The sequence below is a fragment of the Thunnus maccoyii genome, chromosome 11 (genome assembly GCF_910596095.1).
Source record: "Thunnus maccoyii chromosome 11, fThuMac1.1, whole genome shotgun sequence".
NCBI lineage: Eukaryota > Metazoa > Chordata > Actinopteri > Scombriformes > Scombridae > Thunnus > Thunnus maccoyii.
In genome coordinates, this window is record NC_056543.1 from 13,759,903 (window position 1) to 13,782,648 (window position 22,746).

Below are 22,746 nucleotides of genomic sequence, written 5' to 3' on the forward strand. Positions count from 1 at the left end.
AAGTCCGCTACAATAAAGAGGATAACCGCACCTCATATCCCGCTGTTCATTGACAATTATACCCATTTATCTTATGTTATCATTGTCTGTGGATTGCTTTTGTCAAATTACTAAGAGGTTAAAAAAGAGATTTGGTTGAAATGTGGATTCAAGAATGTTACGTCTGTTCTTTATACCTCTGACCTCCGTCTCTGTCCCTGAGTGATGCTTTTTTATTGCATGTCATTATAGACATCACAGGATAGACATCACATACAGTGGACCTACGGTAAACACACTACATGGCATTTAACCTTAATCTTGACCTAACCCTTACTCTAACCTCTGACCTGGTCATAATTCTAACCTTCAACCTACCAAAAACTACACACCTAAGACTGTCTCCTTTTGGCACAAATGGACGGCGTAGCTCTAAATGAGGAACTTATACAACCAATTAAGATAACAGAACAGTAATTTCCATACAAAGTGGACAAAGCAAATAGCTCTCTAATGAAGATCAGTGTTAGTATGCTATCCTAATTTCTTCAGCGAAACCCTGCAGGGACAAAGTGATTGATTCATTCATGAGAATGTGTATTAATGGCAGTGGCTGCTAATTAGCCAAACAGTGAAAGAGGGCATTTATCTTTGGGTCTAGTTGTAGACCATTCAGTATTTCAGTTTTATCCCTGTAGCCCATCTAAAGATGTCTGTTTTACTAAGTGGTGAGTTTAAAGTGAGTTTGTGGTACAGCATTGTTAAATTTTTCACAGTGACATTACAACAGCACAATTTAACTACTAAGGAATTACTCCAAATTATTATTGTTTTTTGTATTGCTTTAAATGTCATCTGTTCAAATGTCCTGTAATATTCTTACAGGTATAGTTTGTACTATTTACAAGGACCGTGTTGTACTTGATAGTGTTCACAACAATGATCCTCAATGTAATAACATGTTGGCTATATGATTATTTAAATATGAACTACTATTAGAAAACAAAAACATGTGGATCATTCTCGTATTTGTAAGTGAGAAAGTTTGTGAACTGACTCCAGTAGTTGGTGAGGTGCAAAACTGAGCTGAACACTGGTGGTGCAGTCCAGCTACAAGCCTGCAGAGTAGACAAAGTGATGTAGCCTGGTCCTGTTGTCTTTAATGAGCCACTGACACCCACTGGCTGACTGGTGTAGCTACACTGTGGCCGAATGGGAAAGGTACCACATCCATCAGGACTGAGAAAAAGTAGCTTGCCTCAGGACATCAAAAACTAATATTAGCTGAAATTTGTTCATTTATAAAACTCAGCCCAAAGCAAGTTTTAGTCAAATTTAAAACCCTGATTGCCTCTTCGTGTGATAAATGCAACATACAGGACCTTCTTGAGGTCATCTCACATTTTTGTTATGTTGAAATCATATATATTTTCTAAACATATACTAATCTTTAGAAGGATACACATATCACCACAGAACTACAATAAGTCTGAAGAGTAAAAAGGGTTTCATAGCCAAAACATGATGGGAAATAAATTCATCTTGATTAATTCAAGGGCTTCATTGGCAGGTTCATAATTTTGCCAAAGCACTATATGAACTTCACCATCTTTGTTTTATTAGGGCTATACACATTTAATTACCATGGACAGTCAAAAATAATTAAGACAGACTCTGATTTTAGCATTGTTTCCCAGTTGTGCCCCTCAGTTGTTCTTGAGGCAAAATAGTTTGCTGGTTATATTGCTTTGCCATGTTTTGACCATCAGTTAATATTTGTTGAGTGCTTCTCAAGATGAAGAAAACGCTTTAAATGATAGGTTCACAATTTTTTTAAATCTGTCTGAAAACAGCAGTCAGGTGTCGATATGAATGCTGTTGTTGAATGCATAATGGAATAAAGATCCCCTTCAAATGCACTTTCACTCTCAGTGATGGGGGCCAAAATCCACACTGTGTCCACACAGTCATTTTGTGCAAAAAATAGAGCATCTATCTATCTATACCAAAATTATACCATAACCAACACTGAAGCTTCTACCCTATATTTGAGAAAGGGCTCTTTCCATATGTAGAGTTAAATGTCTTTTTTTAATTATTTATTTAATCTTTATTCAATCAGGCAGTCTCATTGAGATTAAGATTTATTTTCCAAGAGAGACTTCAGAACAAAAACAAGACCATAATCAGCAGACAGAAACAACACAACTACACAATAAACAAGGAAATAATAAAACCAGTTACAAGAATCATAAAATCATCAGATAATAAAGCTTTAAAATCTCCAAGAGGAACATAAGACTCAAGTTATCCACTTCAACCAGCTAAAAAACGACTTATTTCCCTCGGTGTCAGTTTTCATGGGAGACACTATTTCAAAGTGGCTGCAGTACCAGTATCACCCCCCAGATAGATATAACACATAATATGGTTTAATAGTAATCTGTTGATAGATGATCGTCCCTATGTAAACAAACAACTACTAAATAAAAACACTGTATTTCTAAAGGATTTAATAGATAGTAATAGAAAAATTATGGCTTACCAAAAACCTTCACAAGTACAGTATAGGGCTCAGTATGCACACTATTAAAATATATCAAAATTATTGCATCAATATCTAACATCTGGAAAAATGATATAGGTGTATTGGTATATATAAAAACCCAGACAGCAACTGGTATGCCACCTATATGGATGGATGAATGGAAATAAAATTAATTTAAATAACATATAAATATAGCCTAATATAGTCAAAGACAACATCATTAAAAATCCAATAAATACTTTAAATAAGTGGGAAGACTCAATTAATATAATCATTCCATGGAAAGATGTATTTAATATTATCTATAATTCAACCCTCGATGTATCCTTACATATAATACAAATACAGACAATATATACATTTTTACCCACCAAAAACATGCTGTCTATGTATTCAGGGCATAGAACAAACTTGCTTGTGTAGGTTTTGCAATGATGATGAGTTATTGATCTTGCATTGATGTGGTTTGTTGTTGTTGCTTTCCAAAAGTGGATACTGAACTATAATAAAATATATAGGCTATATATACTATCAATTTACAAACTGTAATTTTAGGAGACTTAAGTAGCAGCAAATCAGATATCAGTAACATTGTAATTCTGTTTGGCAAAACATTCATAAAAAAGCAGACACAGCCTGATTTCCACATTTACAGTCTTTTTGGCATCAAATTCCCTCTTTGTGTTTCCCCAGACAGTGTTTCCCTGTTGAGTTGCAGTGAAAGTATAGTGACAAAAAGAGGGACTTTGGCTCTAAAAAGACTGTGACGTTGAAAGATATCTACTTGATATGATTAATTTAGACAGCTGAAGCTTCATATTAGCTTCAGATAAACTTACATAATATATATATTTTTTACACAGAAGGAGGCTTTTGTCCCCCTTGTATTGTAAGTACGTTATGAATGGATTTTCTAATGGCCAGTATGAACAGGAGGAATGATTACAGCAAGAAAAACAATTTCAATGTTTATTTGGGCACCTGACTGTTGTTTTAAGACAGACTTAAAAGATAGTGAACCTATCCATTACCCTCACGTGATCAGTGATGTCATTCATCCGCCAAATTTGGATTGTGTTCGTTTCCACTGCCGACAAACAAGACTGGTTGTAGGCTGAGTTAAGTTAATATAAACTAAGTAGAGAAATACCGGAAGTGCGAGGATTGAAATTTCAAATTAATGCATCTCAAACAGCCGAAAGACTACACGTGTTTCTTACAATCGATTTTAATTTGGCAGCTCCAACTGGAAGTGTGTATTACTTTGCGTCAACTTGATACTAACGACAGCTGAGCTGCAACTAAACTGCAGAAACTCAAGCCCGCAGCATTTTTAGATTTGAATGACAGTAATATTAACAAGCTATGAACAAGCAGTTTAAGACCGACATGACTGATACAGTCGAGAAACCTACGCAGAAATATTTGGAGAGGAGAAAACAGGTTTGTGTTTAACGCCAAGTTTGCATATTTTTTTCAACGTGTCTGGTAAAACTTCATGGCAGCAATGCTAGCATTAACCTGTTGAAACAATGCGTAACACTGTGTGTGTCTCTCTGTCAGTGGTCTGTCACTGCTATCACCAAATTAACTTTTACTAGGTTATATGCGAAATCGAGCTAACGCTGTGGCTTTGTTTGTTTAACGTTAGCTAATGCCGTAATGCTGGCTAACTAAAAGTTAAGTTAACGTTAAATGGAGAACTTCACGCCATTCTTCAATAAAACATGAACAGCTTTTACTGTATTTACGCTGTAGCTTAACCAAAGTGTCATTTTAACTATTTGTAAAGTAGCACTTCGTGTCAAGTAACAAACGCTAGCTAGCTAACGTTAAACTGTTAAAGTTGCAAATGCGTTGCTCTGCTCGATGGTTGCCATAGTTACTAACCTAACTGAATAATGAACTGTAAAAAATAAAGTTTAACTTGTGTGCTACTAGATATATTTATTGATTGGGCACAAACGTCATCATTAATTGACACATGGTTGAACACAAATGTGAAATGCTCGCACATAAGAGGATGTGTCACAGCACATACAATATCATACATAATATATATGCTTTTACCTAAAACTGTTTATTGTCCTGTGTTTTTAGTTGCTATCAGAGGAAAAGGCCTCAAAAAGCAGTGATGGTAAGTGTACCACCAGGGACCTCCACATGGTCCTCCAGAGGCGCTTGATTGAGTACCAGCAAGTCTCCAACGCCAAAACACACGCATTTAGTCAATACTGTATTTATGTCACTCACTGGAGAAGTAAAGAGAGGATGTGAAGGGTGACTGTATTGATCATACTGTAGCTTCACTCTCTTCCTTACCATCTCATCACCTAGTACACAGAATATGCAGGTTTATTTATTCTATTACAGTGTTTTAACTGAGTGTTAAGCCACACTCATTGGTCTTAATCCACATCTAACTGATGATCCTTGACAAAAAAAATGTCTGATATAATATGCCTGACATTGCATTATGTCTACTGTTTTAGAAGCAGAACAAAGGCTCGTTCTCGCCCATAGATCCAAACAGCCAAGTAAAGAGTTGAAATGCTACCGCAAAACTTTGCATGAGCTGTTTAAAGCCATTTCCAGCTGTCCTGACCAGTAAGTCACATGAATTGACTTTCACTGATAACCTATTACATGTTTATGATGAGTATTATGCAATGAGTGAAACATGATGCTGTCTTGTTTTAGGTTTTGTAGTGATAGTAGTTTACATGGCAGTGATGAGGACCTCAGTGGGGACTGCACATCGACTCCCCTTCAGGACTCTCAGGTGCTGTTTACAGAAACAGGTGTGTTTGTGTGCGTCAGAGGATAACCAGTCATCAGTGTTTGTGCTTAATAAGGAAGTACTAACTTACAACTGACCACCTCATAGTAAACTCAAAGTAGCAGCTGCTGAAATCATTTCAGGGTTTCTACATTCGGAGGAAAATCCTTTCAAGAACAATCAGGTTGATATGATTGCAGTTGTAAAATAAATGATATCCCTCTAAAGACTTGACAAGATCATGAATAATAAATTAGGCTTCACTGATTAATCCTTGAGTCTCACCAGACAAGTTCTTAATTTCCTGTTATTGCAGAAATTCCTGACTTTTCTTGCTGCTCTCTCTTAATAAATAGATAATAAGTTACCTCTATTTGTCCAGATGTGACCTTGCCTTCTTGTCTGGATGGTAGCCCAGGGTCCCACCAAACTAAGGCCCAGTTACAGAGAGCTTGCCAATCATCCGACTCATGCCGCTCCCCTTCCTCATCATTAGCGAAGGTTTACCAGGAGATGATGACCATCTATGAACAACTAAAGGTGAGCGAGCACAGCCAATGTATTGTTAAGTTAACAGTTAATCAGTTGAACTAGATGGGGGAAATATAGATCAACTGTTGCATTTGGATTCTTGCTTCTTCCTCTCAGGTGTTTGTATATGTGTGTTTGTGTGTGTGTGTGCAGGCGGAGCGACAAAGCCAGCAGCAGTGGGAGAGGCAGCTACAGGAGCGAGAGAGGAGGCTGAAACAACAGGAGGAGGCCCTGGGAAAGCTGACTGGGCTGGAGGAGATGCTCCACACTCGGATCGTGGCTGTACAGGAGGTCAGATTCACATACACTTCATCCAGTTATATTCAAAACTAATGATGCATTCTGTGTGTTCTAGCTTGACCTTGTTTCCTCCCCTTCCACACCACCACTTTCAGAAAGTAACTGTGTAGTCCTCCATCACAAAGTTGCATCATGTCTTGACATTAAAAGTGCAGTGACATACCAATTTATTGTGTTGTGACAAGATTTTATCAGATAACGTTCTGCCTTTAAACCTACTCTAAATCTGCACTTACAAGAAGGATTACAGTTATAACCTAATCTATGTGTACAGACATGTTAGATATCTTAAATAAACTCTAATGTTTTCAGGAAATACACTTTCTTAAAATTGCAATAATCCAGCCTGATCTTTGAACCAAGCTATTATTTTATTCAAATCAAATTATCAGACTAATTCAATCAAATTAACCTACTAATTGCATTTCTGTCATGGTCAGTAAGAACCTTCCATCAAGGACGGCATGGACTGGCTATTATACAATTTTAATAGCAAACTCAATTCAGTGTAATTTATCACTGAAACGTTTAAGCATTGTCAGCGTGCTTGCATTGTTCATTATGTGTAAATGTGTACGTATGTCTAACTAGAAACACCAGCAAGAGCTGAGCCAGCTGCAAGATCTCCTTCGAGAGCGGAGCAAGGAGAACAGGAGGCTCAAGTCCAGCTTTGACACCATTAAGGAGCTGAATGATAACATGAAGAAACAGGTTAAAAGTGTGCACACACAAACCATGACTGTGTGTTTGCGTGTTTTGTTTAGCATGTTAAATAGTTAACCCACGGCAGCTGGGTTTTTTTTGTCTTCATTTTGTTGTAAACATGAACACATTGAACACATACATTAAAACAGGGGTCAAAAGGCTTTGAAAGTAATTATAAATTTGAGGCTACTGTTATCTATCCACTGTGCAAAGACCCAGTCCATGTTGAGCTCTCTTTTTCCTGATGAAATCTTCAAGACTCATTGGTGGAGGAGTAGGCTCATACAGAGCAGTTAGTACCTTGGACCACAGGAGGGCGCTGTGACATAGGCCTTTTGTATAACAGCATTCACATGTTTTATTACTTTATGAATGCCTGATGGGAAGTTTTAAGTGTTTTTTTTTTTTTTCATCTTTCAAAAAAACACAACCCCCACTCCTCACCCCCTTTTTGTTTTTGTAGTTTTGTATATTATACATAAAAACAAATTAAGGAGTGATTTTCCAGACATTGGTCTTGCATTGCATATTGACATCCACTGTTTTTCCATCAATAGTTGAATGAGATCAGTGAACAGAATAAGAAGTTGGAAAGCCAGTCCAAGAGGGTGCAGGCTCGACTTGAAAACCTACAGGTGACAACCTACGAAAAAACACTTCTCCAATGGTCATTGCTTAATTTTTTTAGTCAAGACTTGAGGGCAGGTAATCAATGTATTCTCTCAGAGATTTGAAAATATGATATTTTGTTCCCTATTTTTGTGAGGAACATTTTGAAGCAGCTGTGTGCGCAATTAATTTGTCTTGGCCCGTTTATGTAAAAAAATGATACAGAACCAGTCAGTGTTGTCTGTTTGTTACATACAGCAATTCTATTATTTTTTTCTTGGTTAAATGTTAAAGCAGAAGTTTCTGCTGTATGTTGCTTCATTTATTCATTCATTCATTCATTCATGAATTTATTGATTTCTTTTTTTTTTTTTCAGAGAAAACATGAGCACAGCATAGCATCAAGAGGTTGCCACAAAGTGAGCACAGAGTGTGTTAAAGCATCCAAAAAGGAGAAAGCTGCTGCTCCTTTAAAACCCAGCAACAAGGTATTTCAAAAACCCTGTGTGTCTGTGTGTGTCTGTGTGTGTCTGTGTGTGTGTGTCTGTGTGTTAGTGTTTACAGTTGAATGTACTACCAATCTAATTGCATTGCTTCATTTATCGTTGATGTGTTTATTGAAAAACAAGGTCACTTATCATTTAGCTTGGTCAGACACACACTAATTTTCACATATCCAGGCTGGAAACAGTACAAAACCCGTTCTCCACAAACCACACTCACCCTGCCAGCTGACATGATAAACCATAGTTTGTGATACTGTTATGTTATCATCACTGTTGTGTATGAAGATGAATACACTCCTCGGTGGATACAGCTGTACTTGTCATTTCAAGGATTTTTTTTTTACTGTTTTATTCAGAGAGCACTGACTGAGCCGAAATACTTAATGCATTTAAACTATTATTCCTTTGAATTTCCTTTTCTTTGCTTAGATGCTCATTGTGACTGCATGATGGACATATTATAGAATACAACTAATATAACAGTAATAAAAGTATAATCAAAACAACAACTTTAAAGCTGGGGTAGGTAGTGTTCTGGAAAAGGCAGATAAATGCCAAAATTTGAAAATAAAGTCCTTCTCCTGCAGCTCTCCCCCATCCACTCTCCGTCCTAAGTCCCTCCCACCAGACAAGCACAGGCATATACACGCGCTTCATACGTTCGCGTAACACAACACATCAGTGTTTACTACTGCACTTACTCATACACACAACTACCTCTCAAGGCACAGCAACCTTTAGTAAACATGAAACAGGACCGCCTCTCACCTGTTTGAAGTCCACCACAAAAGTAATGAGTGAATTCGAGTGATGTCGCATTGCATTTCTGGGAGCCAAAATCACTTCCATTGAAAGTCTCCTGCCCTGGCGTTGTTAAGATTATTCACTGTTCAGTTTCCCCCCGCGCCACAGGCAATAGTCCGAAGATCGCGTGTTGCTTTTCATTCTGCTTTCCGTTCATATCATCATCTTTTCACCATCACCATCTTTTTCTTCTCTCCTCCTGCAATTCATGCAGTCCCGTCACTTCCTATCCGTCGGTATCCCACTGCTCGCCTGGCCTCCAAACTTTCTGTGTCATTCAGGCCAAATGAAATGATTGGACAGACTTATTACAGGCTTGCGCCAGTCACAGATACTGAGGTTTTTTTTCCTTTTACTATCAGAGCATTCAATTTATTGATTGCTGTCGTGATGTACAGAGAATTTCAACAAATATAACAAAGTCAGCTGCAGATGACTGTTTCCACAATATTTTTTAACCCTTTATTATTTCACCCTCTTTCCCTCAGGGCAGCTCCAGTCACACCACACTAAAGCTCCTGGCCTTTCTGTTGGACTGGGTACTTGATGGACAGACGCTCTCATCAACAGCAGGAAATGAAGGGAAAGATGTAGGCCAGTTTCTGCCTCCGGAGGTTATACTCAACGAGAGATGCCTCAAGGTGGATTTCATTACAACTATATTCTAAGCAAAAAAGAACCATGTAGGATGGTACATGAACAAAGTTTTATTGAAATCAAAGTCATAAGTTATCCTTAATTCTTTAGGTGCTGCCGTTATTAGCAGATCAGCTTTCTCAAATTCATTTGTCGGAACCTGACCTCCTCCTCAACCTTCTTCGCCTCATCCATTGGGCTTTGAGACAAATCGAAAACAGCGCACAGGTAAAGATAAGACGAGATGGGATACAACAGAAGAACATGTGTGGTATCAACCTAATAGTTTTCCATTTCTACCCAAACATCTGGATTTAAGGACCCAGGCTAATGCTTGAAATTCTGACAGTTCAAAGAGCAATATGTTTGATGCTCAGGAAATTTTCCTTTTAAGTTTTGCACCTATTTTGTGTGTTGTGAGTGTGTGTGTGTGTGTGTGTGTGTGTGCCAAAAAGTCACTTCTGTGTTAGATGGTGTCACATGACCTGCAGTTTTGCCTGTGGCCACTACACAGAGCCATTTCATAAAATCTTTCAGCAAGTAACCACTAGGAAGGAGCCACATCACTATAGCTACAATGCTAATAAGATATGTAACCAAGACAGTGACCTAAGGCTAGATAATAAGTACTTTCCTAACACAGAAATGGGAATATTTACTCTGTTATTCTACAGTCAGAGACTGCCAAAAAAATGACAAAAGCCTGTTTGTACACTCTTTAGGTGGCTGACTTTAAAAATGTCATCTGCTTTTCTTGTCCAAAAACATATTACCTCCCACATGGCTTCCAAAGGGGAGCATCAATCGGAAAAGAGCCTGTTCATCCCTGAAAATGTTTTTCTTGGATATCCTTGCTTTTCTGCAGCATTCACCCTCTTTTTGTAATGGATTATCTGGGCTGTCAAAAAGTAACAACACAGAGGTGTGAGATTACATTCTATTACATAATGCTGTTAATTCTGTGGCCTGCATCTTCCTCAGTTATTAGTATTCGGCCTTGCAAGAGATGATTGATATTTTCCAAGCAGAGAGCTGCTGGGACACTTTCACAACATGCTGCAGAAACCAAACACGACACAAGAGTTTTCCCTTAACACACAGCTACACATCCACTTCAAGCTGGGGATATCCACTTTATCACTACATCTCCCCTCACAGCAAGACAGGCTTTAATGTGCGGAGGTCCTGTCGAGTTTCATCTTGTGTTCAAATGAAAAGCACGGTTATCTGAAGTCCCCTGCCTGTCTCTGTGTGTTGAACACAGTCTAGACATTAGAACAGACTGTTTTTGTGGCTTTTGATAAGGATGTGTATCCCCCTCCATAATTGAGCTTTGGTTGTTGTTTAAATTACTAAAAATCTCTTACAAACCATACATTGCATACATAAGGCATCCCTCAACAGCTGTTCACCCACATGTGAGCTTGTCAGTTTAAGAATCTTGAATCTGCCACTCTTGGCAGCTGCCCGCTAAAGCCAGGTTTATCGGATCACCTGCCTTTGAAGTATGTTCGGGCGATAAAAAGCAGTGGTTGAAAGGATGACAAGTGATTGGAAAGTTTATCGTCTCTCTCTATTTTGAATCTTAGCAACTAGCTGACATTCTTGTCATATTGTGAAGGCCAAATACCAGCCCGCAACACTTACATCTTCAATCTAAAATGCCGCCTATAATACACTCAATAATACGCTCAAGCCTGCTGCTCGCACCCCCTGCCCATCTAAACCCTAATTCTCCATCCATGGCCTCCAACTTCCAAGTTTCAGTCCTCTTCTCCAGTCTTGCTGCAGGGAGCTTGGCCCCTCCATGTTTGTTTGTCAGGTCATGTCATTTCTGCTCAGTGACATGCTTGATGTTCAACTGGAATCACATGCTCCTTTATTGCTGCAACATGTGTTCACTTTTAAGACTAAAACCAGCCAGTATCAGGCCAGAATTCGTAAGTGGAGGAAGGGAGAAGACTTCAAGTCTGGGGTCCCCGTGGAGCCAGTGGAGACCTTGGGGAGAGGGAATAGAAACTGAGAGAGTGATGTCGTGAGTTTGAAAACCACCAGCTCCTTTTTTGCTTTGGAAATACATAAATCTTGGATACTAGCTTTAGTTTATTTCACTGATTTATTGGTTTCATCAATTATTTGGAGAAGGAGCTTATTGACTCACTGTCAGGCTTAACTCGTATTTTCTACAGTGGTATTTGATAAAGATTATTGTAGGCATATCATTCCTATTTTTGACAGTTATATAACAAAAGTAACTGACCACAGATACAGTTTTTTGTATAATTGTATAATTTGTATAATTGTTTGTGTGTGTATATGTGTTTTTGCGTATTCTGCACAGCATGTAGCTCTATTTGCCACTCTGCGGCGGATAGGAGAGACGATATCAAAGCCACCAGCCCAGCCAACAGCGTCCCAGTCTGAAGATCCAGACCTACCCAAGTCCTGCAGTGGGGTTGCTGGTGGACCGTCCAGGAACTGGTCCCTTTACCGAAGCCCCTGTCCTCACACACGCATCCTCTCCATCCTCATCATCCTCCGCACTGTCACACAAGGTAAATGGAAACCGCAAACAGATGTTACATGAATAAATGGGTCTCAAGCGTAACAGTAGGGTTATTATAATGAATCAGCTATTTTCTTTTGTTCAATTATTCTGCTGATTATTTTTTCAATTAATCAATAAAGCATCTGCTGTATAAAAAGTCAGAAAGTTGGGGAAATGCCTATGAAGGTGACATCTTTAAATTGCTTGTTTTTAGACCAACAGAAAAGAACCCAAAGATATTTAAAAATCCCCTCCAGATCCCCCTCTTGTTTTAAGACATTAAAAAAATTCTCAGATGCGCTGATATGGAAGATATGGAATTTCAGGGCCAATAAAGTTTAACTGATAATTTTCTATTTGTTGTGGTTAATGCCAATACAATAACTGATAAGGACAATAAATAGATTTTTAGACTGACAAGTGTATTTTTCTAACACAACACCGATGTTTAAAGAGCCCCCACCATCCCTTGAATAAAGAATACATTTATTGTAAACTTGTTTGTAACAACACCAGACGGCATCACCTTATTGACGATAAGATGAACTTTACATACTGTTGGACTGATTAACAGTCACCTAAAACCCTTGGCATCACTGTCTAGAAAGGGCTCAGGTCTTTTACAATAAACTGGATAACAGTCCTGTGGCATCATTCACTGCTAGTCAGTTACAAAGTCTGCAAGAACTGAACTAATTTTAATAGGGATGCACGATATTATCGGCACGTCATCGGTATCGGCCGATATAAGCTCTAAAATGAAATATCGGCGACGGCATGAAATGAACATTTTCTGCCGATTATGAGAGGCCAATTCGTTGCCTTCTCCTCCACCGCCTGACTGTGTTTCCCTCCACGGACTGTTTCACCCCTGACGGTCCTGGTGCTTCCTTCGCAGGCTCCATTTTACTCAGCTGCCCTTCAGACCAGCTGCTTCTTCTAGCAGAGGCTAGTTGGCTGTGCTTCCCTCCGGCCATGCTGCTGCTAACAGAGATTACATACAGACATTCATGGTCCCCAGAGGATGAATTGAGGATGAATAACTTATGTGATCCCCAGAATTTTTCTCTCGCACCACCATGGTTGATATTTTTATTTTAATGTAGTAAAATGTGTGTGAACTGTTGGATCCAATTATTTGAAAAGGGCAAGGAGCTTTTTGCTACATTCAAATTTTGGTCCCTGGCCTTTATCTTCTTGTTTTCATGAACTAAATGGGTGCAGGTTACATAGCTGATATATTTCTTCTTCCTCTCTGAAATGACTATCCATCTTCAAAGCTCAAGGGCCATTTCATTATGACTATATAGACTATTTTCTGTGAATCTGCACACCAGGTTTGCTTTCTCTCCTGCTCTGGATTGACATGAAACCAGATTGAGTGCAATGGGTAGATGTTTCTTCCCCTTAATTTTTGCTGGGATTCTGCACATAATGGGTACCATTCTGAGATGGAGCTCATTTCAAAATCATAAAAGAAAGCTTTTATCCCACGTCAGGTTGCATAAATCCAGTACGTTTGGGCATTTGAAGAGCATTTTTTTGTAGAGCTTCAAAAATTCTCAGAACTATCTGAGACAAAACGAGTTCTATACTTCAAAAGTGAACTGCACATATCACCAAAGCACATTAGTAGAGTGTGAGAAAGAAAGGATAGCTGGGATAGTGAAAAACCCTTCTCTATGATGGAAGATGAGGCTTGTACCCTGGAAAGAAGATTTTTCTAGAGATTGGTTTATAATGTAAAAATACCTAATCTATCTTCTATCAGTTTCTTTTCCTAGCACTTTATGCTCTAAATAATGCATGCAACAGTTTTAGATGCAAGATTAAATTCCAAATGTAAGACTTAAATGACGTGAAGACATTAAATAATTCTGCGTGTGTGTGTGTGCAGCTGACGTGTTGGCCCAGGCTCTGGACACCCTCCATACTGAGATGATGTGTGAGGAGAGTCGAGGCCTGTTCATTTACTACGGAGGAGTGCGCATATTGCTGTCGGTGCTTCGGGTCGGCCGTGGAGGGCTGCATCCATCCATAGATATTCTGATGCAGCTCACAGAACAGTCGCGTAAGTAGTTTTTGGCTACACATTTTGACTACACACCATCAGACAGACTGTAGTGTAGAACTCATCAAACTCATGTGATTAAGAGACTGCACCAAGGGTGAGAAGCAGCAGGTTTTTTTGACATATAAGTAATTTCTTCCACATATTTCACACTGAGCTAATCAGTCTTCACAAAAGGATCCGTATAATGTACCTCAATTTGATATTTAGCCTCAGTTTGAATGTAGAAAAATGAGTGTAATCGATAGTGATGACACCGTTTTTTTTTGTTTGCTTGGATTTTTTTTCATCATCATTTGGCATTTTCTTCTCATAGTTTTTAATCCATCCAAAAATGTTTTGTGGACGGAAGAATTTGTTAAAAAGGACTTAAATGTAGTTTGATGGTCAGAATTGGCCAATAACCAATATACCCTTGGCATTAAAAAATGCTTATGCTGTAGTTTACTTGTAGTTTTTATTAGATTCTTTGTAGACTGCTGACACATGCATACTGGTACATACACATTGATCTGGTAGAAGGCAACAGGCAAAATTATTAAAAGAGATAACAATAAAAAGAGACAACACATTTTTCCCCCAATGGGTTATGTCAGTATGTTCATGCTATAAAGCAGGTGAAGATTAAAACCATCAGAACCTACTGTGTGAGTGGGAGTCAACGGTGACAAAACAGCCGACTTAATGATACATCACCACCACACTGTGTGCAGTGTTCTCAGTCACTATAGTATGTTATGATACAGTGTGAAGATCTCATTTCGTTAATTATAAGATAATCATACTAAGAACTTCTAATAAACTGACTAATGCTAAACTGAGGAAGTCAAACTGTGACAGATTTTAGAGGTGTAAAGTAAAAGGAATATTGAAACCCGTTACTGCACTGAGGGAGTCCAAACCAACCAAGTGACCTCAACACTGCCTGGAAAAAAAAAAAAAAAAAAAAAACCTTTGAAAGCTGCTGTGATCACTCTTCTAGCCTAGATTTATAGACTGTCTTTACTATCACTATTTACTTTGATTTATACCAGCTTCTCCTGCAGTATCACTCCATATCATCCCCGTATAAAAACCACATGTGAGAGGTAGTGGTTTGTCTGAGCTCACGTCGGTCATAAACAGTGGTCAGGCGATGGATTTGGAAGTTGAGGTTGTAAAACCTTGGAACTCCACCACCTCCCGCCTTTTTTTTTTTTACAGGATGACAAAAAGACTTGATTGAGTCGGACGAGGAGGAGACAGCAGCTGCAGCAGGTTTCCATAGAAGTGTGAGTTCGGCAGGGTTATGAGCCGTATCATTTAAGACTGCTGTATGCTAATAGACAGCAGAGCCATGCGCCAGAGGCGACTGGGGCCAGACCTGCGTGCAGTTGTGTTTCAAGGGGACTGTAAGTCTAGTAAGACTTGCTAATTATTGTGTTTTACAAGCGGTAATGAGGGGAGACAGGAGAGGGGCGAGGAGGAGGGAGAGAGACGCTTACACCTGAAGGTTGCCAGTAAAACAAAACAAAACAAAAAGGTCTAATTGTACACAACACACGTACACACACACACACACGCGTACACACAGCGTCCTGGTCATACTGCCACAGCTAGACTTTAATGTATGAAGTAGAGTCACATGCCATACCTGTTACACAACACATCTTGTAAAAAGCACCTTCATAGTTCACAAAAAATGCACTTACATATACACAAACTCACTAAGTAGAAGTGTTTTACTGGCTTTGACTGATGTCTGGTAAATAGTGGGTAGTACATTAACCACCAAATTGCTTCATACAGTGTATTCAACTTCCATGGTCACATATGGACCCACTTGCTGTGTGTGTGTTTGGTTTGCATTCTTTCCATGCTCACCACTGTGGAGAAGTGTGGGTCGTTATGTGTTTTGGTGTTGTTGCAGTAAAGAAAAGCTCTTGATGACCTGCTTAAATCACTTTAGACAGGGGCTTTTTACCACTGCTCTTTGCTATGTGATGTTTCCCACAGCACCTACAGTATGTAATCGACCTTCAAAGTCGAAAGAAATGTGTCTGTATTTCTGTGTGTGTGTGTGTGTGTGTGTGTGTGTGTGTGTGTGTGTGTGTGTGTGTGTGTGTGTGTGTGTCTGTTTCCAGCTTTGTCTTTGACATAGGTGTAGAATGTAGCACAGATTAAATCACTGGGTGCTGCAAATGCTTGTTATGCTCCTGGTCTAAATTCTACCATAAGACAGACCCAGGCCAGTTGCAAACATCTTTATGACAATTTGATAATAATTTCAATAAACTAAGGACCTGGTGCCCCATCAGTTTTTAAATGATTCTCACTCTGGTCGGAATAAATAAGCTTAATACTTATATCTGCAACTCTTGTGTCACCTCTTTAGTGCTGAAGTTATTAGTCTTTTGATAGAAAATATATCAACAGTTTTGATAATCTATTAATGGTAAAGTAATTTTAAAGACAAATGTCAGACACTCTCATTTCCATTTTCTCAAATGTGTGAGGATTTGCTTCTTTTTTTCTTATTTATATGATTGTAAATTGAACATCTCCTGGTTTTACACTGTTTGTAGATTGATAACCTTAAATGTTACCTTGTGTTTACTATTTTCTGACATTTTGTAGTCTTAACTAGGACTTAGTAATTGATTAATTTATAAGCGATAATCTTCTCTATTCATCATTTTGTCTATAAAATGTCAGATAATAGTGAAAAAATGCCTGTTGTAATTTTCATCAATCCTGGAGAAGCTAGAACAAGAAAATGTTTGTCATTTTTGCTTTAAAAAAAATTACTAAAACATTTTGCTTTTTGATAATTTGATAGTATTTTTTGTTTGATGAACTAATCAATTGATCAATTAATTGTTGCAGCTCTAGTCTGAACAGATTAATTCGTTAATAGAAAGACAATCAGGTAAACAGAATAATTGATAGGTAATATAATTAATACCTCCCATCACCTCACACATTTGTTGTACTGATGTTCAGCTACAGATATGAAGCCTAGCTGGCAGCCACATTGTCCGTTCGCTGTCAGGAATTTATACAACAGTTTGGATGACATTAAACTTTGAAATATACCAAATGCATAAGAAAAAATGTATCAAAATTGTTCTTGACATAACATTACATTTTTAAGCTTTTTAACCTTGAGATGAGGTGGTGTTTTTGCTGGAAAAGACTGACCAAACTATCCTATCCCTTTTTATCCTTCTCATATAATTACATTCTACCCTTTCTTATCCCTCCTCATCTGAACCTGATCCCGTTCTTCCCGGTCCCAGTCTTCTGCTGTGATTTGATGCCAGCAGGACCGCTGTACCAGCCAAAAAATGTCCCTCTGTTGCTCAGATTGTATTCCCTCACCCTGGTGCGTGGTTTAAGACAGTGGAGAGTTAGTTTTTGAAGGAGCAGGAATGTAAGTTTAGCAGAAACAAATGTTTGTTTACCAGGAACCGACTAATTTTAGGACTTCATAAGGTCCACATTAGCTTTTATTAATGTAAAAAATGTGTATCTGACATCTGTGTGGATCGACGCTGTAGCCCTTTCCCTGTTTCATCTCCCTGTGTGTATGTGTGTGCGTGTGTGTAAGATTATGGTTTGATGTAGTGAAGGTCAGAGTTAACAAGGACAAATACAGTCATCACAGAGTCGCTCCAACCAGCATCTGTGTCTCCGTCTCTTCAGTTTGATCGTTAAAGAGTTTTCATGGTTTGTTTGTGGGTTCATGTAGTTTTCATTCTTATGCAAATCCGGAAAGTATGGCAAGACTAAATTGATCATTTCCATCTCTTCAGAAGTTTTAACACTGAATACAAATATGTGTGTTGTTTATTAGAGTAATTGTTTTGATAATATCCTGCTTTTTCTTTGCTCTGGTTGTGCTTTTGTGCTTGTAGGCTACCTAAATCCCTTCCTGGAGGCATGTAGCTGTGACGAGTTTTTCCGAACGGTCTCCCAGCTTCTTAAAACCCCTCATCTGGAGTTGCCATCCCTGGAAAAGCTCTCCATCCTTCTACAGAAGCTCTCCGGCATCAGGTAGTTACAGTGGCCCTCCATGCTGATATCACATATTGAACAATTATTAACACGTCTCTAATTGGGGGAAGTAAATTCTTATTCTTCTTATTTATTAGTTGTTAATTGCTGTTGTGTTTTAATATTTTTACAGCTCCAAGGAGGCAAAATTTTTCAGTAATTCACAAGAAAAAAGCAAAGATTAGACAAACATCTGAAAGAATAAATACAATTTTGTGTGAATGTTTGTTCTGCTTACTGTTAATCAGCTCATGGATTTCGATCTTTGTGTATTTGCTGAGGTCACATCAAGTCTATATCAAGTTTATTTCTTGGACATGTAGGTTGTATTTCCTGGACTCAGAAACTGGTGGTTTTCAGATACATCAAACAATAGAATGAAATAGAAAATGTGAACTTTTTTAAAAAGTTTTAAACTTCATTATTGATCTGCTCAGGCAGGTAGTTTGACTGATGATGGACTCTTTCAACGCTTGTCTACGGACTAACGGGTGCTTGTGTTGTATTTCTTTGATTTTTATTTATTTTTGTCCAGGAAGAACCGACGTCTTTTCGAGCTGTCCTCCCTCCACCTCCAGATACAAGAGCTTCATCACAAAACCAACCACGCACACACCTTCCTCTGCCTCAACCTCAGGTCCATCCTCCAGAACCTAAAATAAAACTCACTCAACACGTGTTTCTCTACCTCATGCCGGATTCAAGGTCCGACATCCCGGTTAGGACAAAGATTACTCGCCTTCACGACTTCAGCACATCCACTCGGTCTTTCCATTTGCGCTCAAACTGTAATTACCATATTTCCAACTGGACTTCATGGCAGCAGCTCTATCCTGCTCTACCTCAAATAACATATGCAGACACACACTCTCGACTTATCCAATGTTATGTTTTTGAAGTTCTTTTGTCTGTCAGAAGTTCTTTTTTAATGTTGTGTATGTTTGCACTTTGTGACCTGTTTTTGTGTTCCTCGATGCTAATCTGATGTCTTGTCTCTTTATGTGTTTAAAATGCTTGCCAGTGGTCTTAATGGGTGTCTCATGTGCTCAGAGGAAGCGAGGCTGTGACTGTGAAGCTTTTTAATGGTAGTAAACAAAAAGAACCGAAGGACATTAAGATTGGACGGCATATGAAATGCTGAAATCCATATGTTTTGAATAAACTTGTCTTATTTGTTTGTTACAGATCACGGGTGGGATTGATGGGGGTAATGTTCTCAGTATGGGACACACTGGTGGTGTTGGTTGATGGAGGAGATTGGAGGGACTGGAACAATTACAGCTGATATTTAAAACGTACTTGTTCAGAGCCACCCGGAAGTGCTCAGCTGGTCTGGATTTGAAAGTGGTGCATCCGCTTTTTTAAGAGCTTTACAGCATCTGAAACTAACTTTGCAGGAGTTTATGTTCAGTTCAAGTTTTGTCAGTGTTTATTTTGATGAAAAATTTGTTGGATATGTTGTTGGATCATATATTTATTGTAGAACTGATCAATATTACACTTATTGTCTAACTTGAATTGATGAGTCTATAGATGATTTCTAATTTCGACTATAACATTTACTCAGATTTCTCACAAGAATGCATTTATTTTTATTAATCAGTTTTTCATCATTATGTTTGGTCTGAGGCTGTGACTACAGTAATGATTATTTTCAAGATCAGTTCATCTGTGAAAGATATTTTTAATTTCTGTGCATTTCTAAGCACATTTGATGATAATGGGAAGAACAGAGATGCAGACTCCTCACCTTTCAGCAAAATTCGCTTTTTTGAGGTCAAAATAGGTCACCTACGAGATTCGTGTAGATCCGAGGAGAATTGATTAATTTTAACTTCAGCAATACAAATCATTGGTTTGGAGCACAAAATTCTAATTATGTGGTTTGGTGCTTTCCACTCATATAAACCCTGAGAACCTCTAATGCACATCTTAAAGGGCGTCTCATGCATTACCATGACAACAGCAAAACAACAAACAACAGCAAATTGACAAATGGTTTGATTTCTACAAGTTGATAAGTCAGTGGTTTTCATGGCTGCTTATCTGTTTACACGGCAATGACAGACAACTTTAATTTACACCAGTTTATTTGATGCGTATTTGAAATAACAGTATTATGAGTATTATGGTAATACCATGTTGTTTCCTCCTTGGTAACAGCATCAATATTTTCATAGTTTTATTACGGTAATCAAAGACAAATGTTTGAATTCACATTTGCATTTATGTTACTTGTCATATGTAATTATGCATATAGACTAGATTTAAACGTTTTATGAGTTTTACCAATTACAGGCCTGATAGTGGAAGAGTGTTACTGAAGAAGCTACTGTAAGCTGATTTCCAAAATACTTCTTTATCTTGTTGTCTTGTTTTTGTGTTGTTGATGTATTCAGCTTCTACATCTGTTGATTCTTTTTATGTGTTTTATTCGGGGTTGTTTTACACCATAATGAATAAGTTTTCAGGCAGATGTAAATATACTTATTAGTAACTAGAAATGAGCATGTAAAGCAAATATGTTTCAAAATTTTCTCCCAGGCGAACATGTCCCCAGATCACACTAGTTGTGGCTTTTCTCTATTCACGCAATGTTCTCACCTTTTTTACCCCTTACCTGTTGGCAGGTTAAAATTTAAAACATTGTGTGACAGTTAATATTTAACAGAAACCACCTGCTGGAGAAAACATTCAAGAACAAAGATGTTTAAAAATGTTCTGCCAAACTAAATTCAACTTGTTTGAGACATTTAAGTCGAAGTAAATTCTTTGAGAGATTGCAGACCCTGGGAAACTGTCTGCATCTGCAACAGGCATTAGAGTTGCAGTAAATTATTTCAACTGGTGGAAACAAGACACATGTTGATATCATAGTGAACTGTAAAAAATACTATTCTTGAAGTTTGGAAATCAGATGAATTTATAGCATCTTACCTTCCTAAAACAAACTAAATCACTATAGTCACTGTATTTACAACACTTTTGAGCATGTTTTATTTTCCTTTTATCTGTTTAGGGGCTTCTGAATCATGGCTGTGGTAAAGACAAGGATGTAGCTTTTAGTTTAGCCCATTTAATGATCAGAGAAGTTATCCCAAATTACTTTGGTTTCTAACTACTTCAGTTATTGCCTGGCAGGCACCAGAACACATGCAAGAGCAATGTTAAAATTTCCTTTTATATACAAGATGAACTGAAAACAATTTATTTTTAAAGCCCTTTGAAAAATGATTGCGGTCGTTGTAAATGAGTGGCGTAACTAGAGACCAGAGGGGGAAATCCCCCACCATCCTTCTGAGCAAATCACCCTGATTAAGTCTTTACTTGCTTACTTTTTTACCACTTTACCAACAGTAAACAGCCATAGATAGAGGAGGTTATATTAAAGATAAAAGAGGGGAGCAGAGTTTGCTGGCAGTATTTCGGAGGAGGAGAATATATTGCATTCCCATTGAGGCTTTTGTGAGTTTTTTGTTGCATCTGGATGGTATCAAATGGAAAAATCCAGCTTTATGATCAACAGTGGAACACAGTGTGCATGGCAGCAGAGTAACCACTCAATCTTGTGTTGACCATTTTTCAACAAGCCACCCATTTAGGTTACGTGTACACACCCAACCCTGATACATTTAACAAGTTTTAACTTTAAAACTGGTCTTTAACTTGACTAGGCTGTTGTGTTAGACAAAAACGTGAAAATCATTAGGATTCATCCCTTGGGCGCCAAGATTATCTGAACCAAATTTTATGGCAGTCAGTCCAATATAATTGTTGTAAAGATATTACACTAAAACCAAAAATGTCAACCTCTCCACTAGAGGAAAAGTCAGGAGATCACCGAAGTCAGTGGGCTTCATCCTCTGGGAAACAAGAACGCCTGTACAAAATTTCATGGCAATCCTTTTAATGGTTGTCGAGATATTTCAGTCTGGACCAAAGTGGTGGACCAACAGACTGACATTTCCATCCATAGAGCCACTCTGCTAATGTGGCTGAAAATCGTTTTCATATGTTTTTTATCACTTCAAGGCAGATGTTGTGTGGTTAATAAAATCACTGTCAAGATCATTGTCATCAGCCATTTCTTGAGCATCCATCTCCTCTGCCCTGGAGCATGTCAGCTCTCTTGATAGAATACAAATTGACTGAAAACTGGAGCTCACTGTGAAGCTGGTTGTCACTTTCTGATTCCATCAACTTATTTGCTTTGGGGAAGCTGTAATTTGGAGCTGTTTAGGAGCTGGACCATTTACTGGCTTAATGTCATAATGCTGCAATACCAATAAGGCCATCTTCTAATGAAAAGCTGGGACACATCAGTACAGTTTAAATGATCTCAGGTAAACGGACCACAGACCCGGCAATCAATTGGCTATCAATTATGATCCTTATGAATCAAACTGTCCTGCTGTGAACGGTTCCCTGCCCGGCCATCATTGCAGAGGGAGCTTTGGACAGTTTGAAATCATGTCATAAGAATAAATAACTGTCAAAAAGTCTCAAACCACCCCTGCATGATAATTTACTTCTCTGCTAGTGATCCACCCAAAATACACGTAACAAACCTGTCTCAAAGAAGGAATTCATGTGATTCAGAAGCTGAAGATTTTGGCAAAAATATGACTGGAACATACTGAGGATTGAGTGGACCGTGATGATGAGATGAGATAAACTTTAATGCCCCAAAGGAAA

The 22,746-nt window shown here is 38.3% G+C and overlaps 1 protein-coding gene across 3 annotated transcripts; it reads left to right on the forward strand.

The window, feature by feature from the left end:
* The first annotated feature begins 3,621 nt into the window (after positions 1–3,621).
* On the forward strand, positions 3,622–20,808 carry LOC121907084 (coiled-coil domain-containing protein 138-like). 3 transcript variants are annotated; one of them, XR_006098796.1, is made up of 15 exons: positions 3,622–3,970; positions 4,628–4,664; positions 5,020–5,134; positions 5,228–5,328; positions 5,689–5,846; positions 5,991–6,128; positions 6,729–6,848; positions 7,400–7,477; positions 7,829–7,939; positions 9,250–9,402; positions 9,509–9,625; positions 11,739–11,952; positions 13,843–14,016; positions 15,220–15,287; positions 17,913–18,001. XR_006098796.1 is itself a non-coding variant. In XM_042426438.1 (15 exons), the coding sequence occupies exons 1-15, from the start codon at positions 3,893–3,895 to the stop codon at positions 18,706–18,708; spliced, it is 1,851 nt and encodes a 616-aa protein (XP_042282372.1). In that variant the 5' UTR covers positions 3,622–3,892; the 3' UTR covers positions 18,709–20,808. The 3 variants fall into 3 exon arrangements, 2 of the variants coding, with proteins under 2 accessions (XP_042282372.1, XP_042282371.1); XM_042426438.1 differs by lacking the exon at positions 15,220–15,287 and adding an exon at positions 18,591–20,808 and having other exon boundaries at positions 17,913–18,051; XM_042426437.1 differs by lacking the exon at positions 15,220–15,287 and adding an exon at positions 18,587–20,808 and having other exon boundaries at positions 3,623–3,970; positions 17,913–18,051.
* Positions 20,809–22,746: the final 1,938 nt, after the last annotated feature.

Coding starts and splice junctions, on each gene's coding strand:
- LOC121907084 (XM_042426437.1), top strand. CDS start 3,893: ATGAACAAGCAGTTTAAGACCGACATGACTGATACAGTCGAGAAACCT. Junction 7,940..9,249: donor CTTTAAAACCCAGCAACAAG/GTATTTCAAAAA, acceptor TCTTTCCCTCAG/GGCAGCTCCAGTCACACCAC. Junction 18,052..18,586: donor CAGAAGCTCTCCGGCATCAG/GTAGTTACAGTG, acceptor ATTTTTGTCCAG/GAAGAACCGACGTCTTTTCG.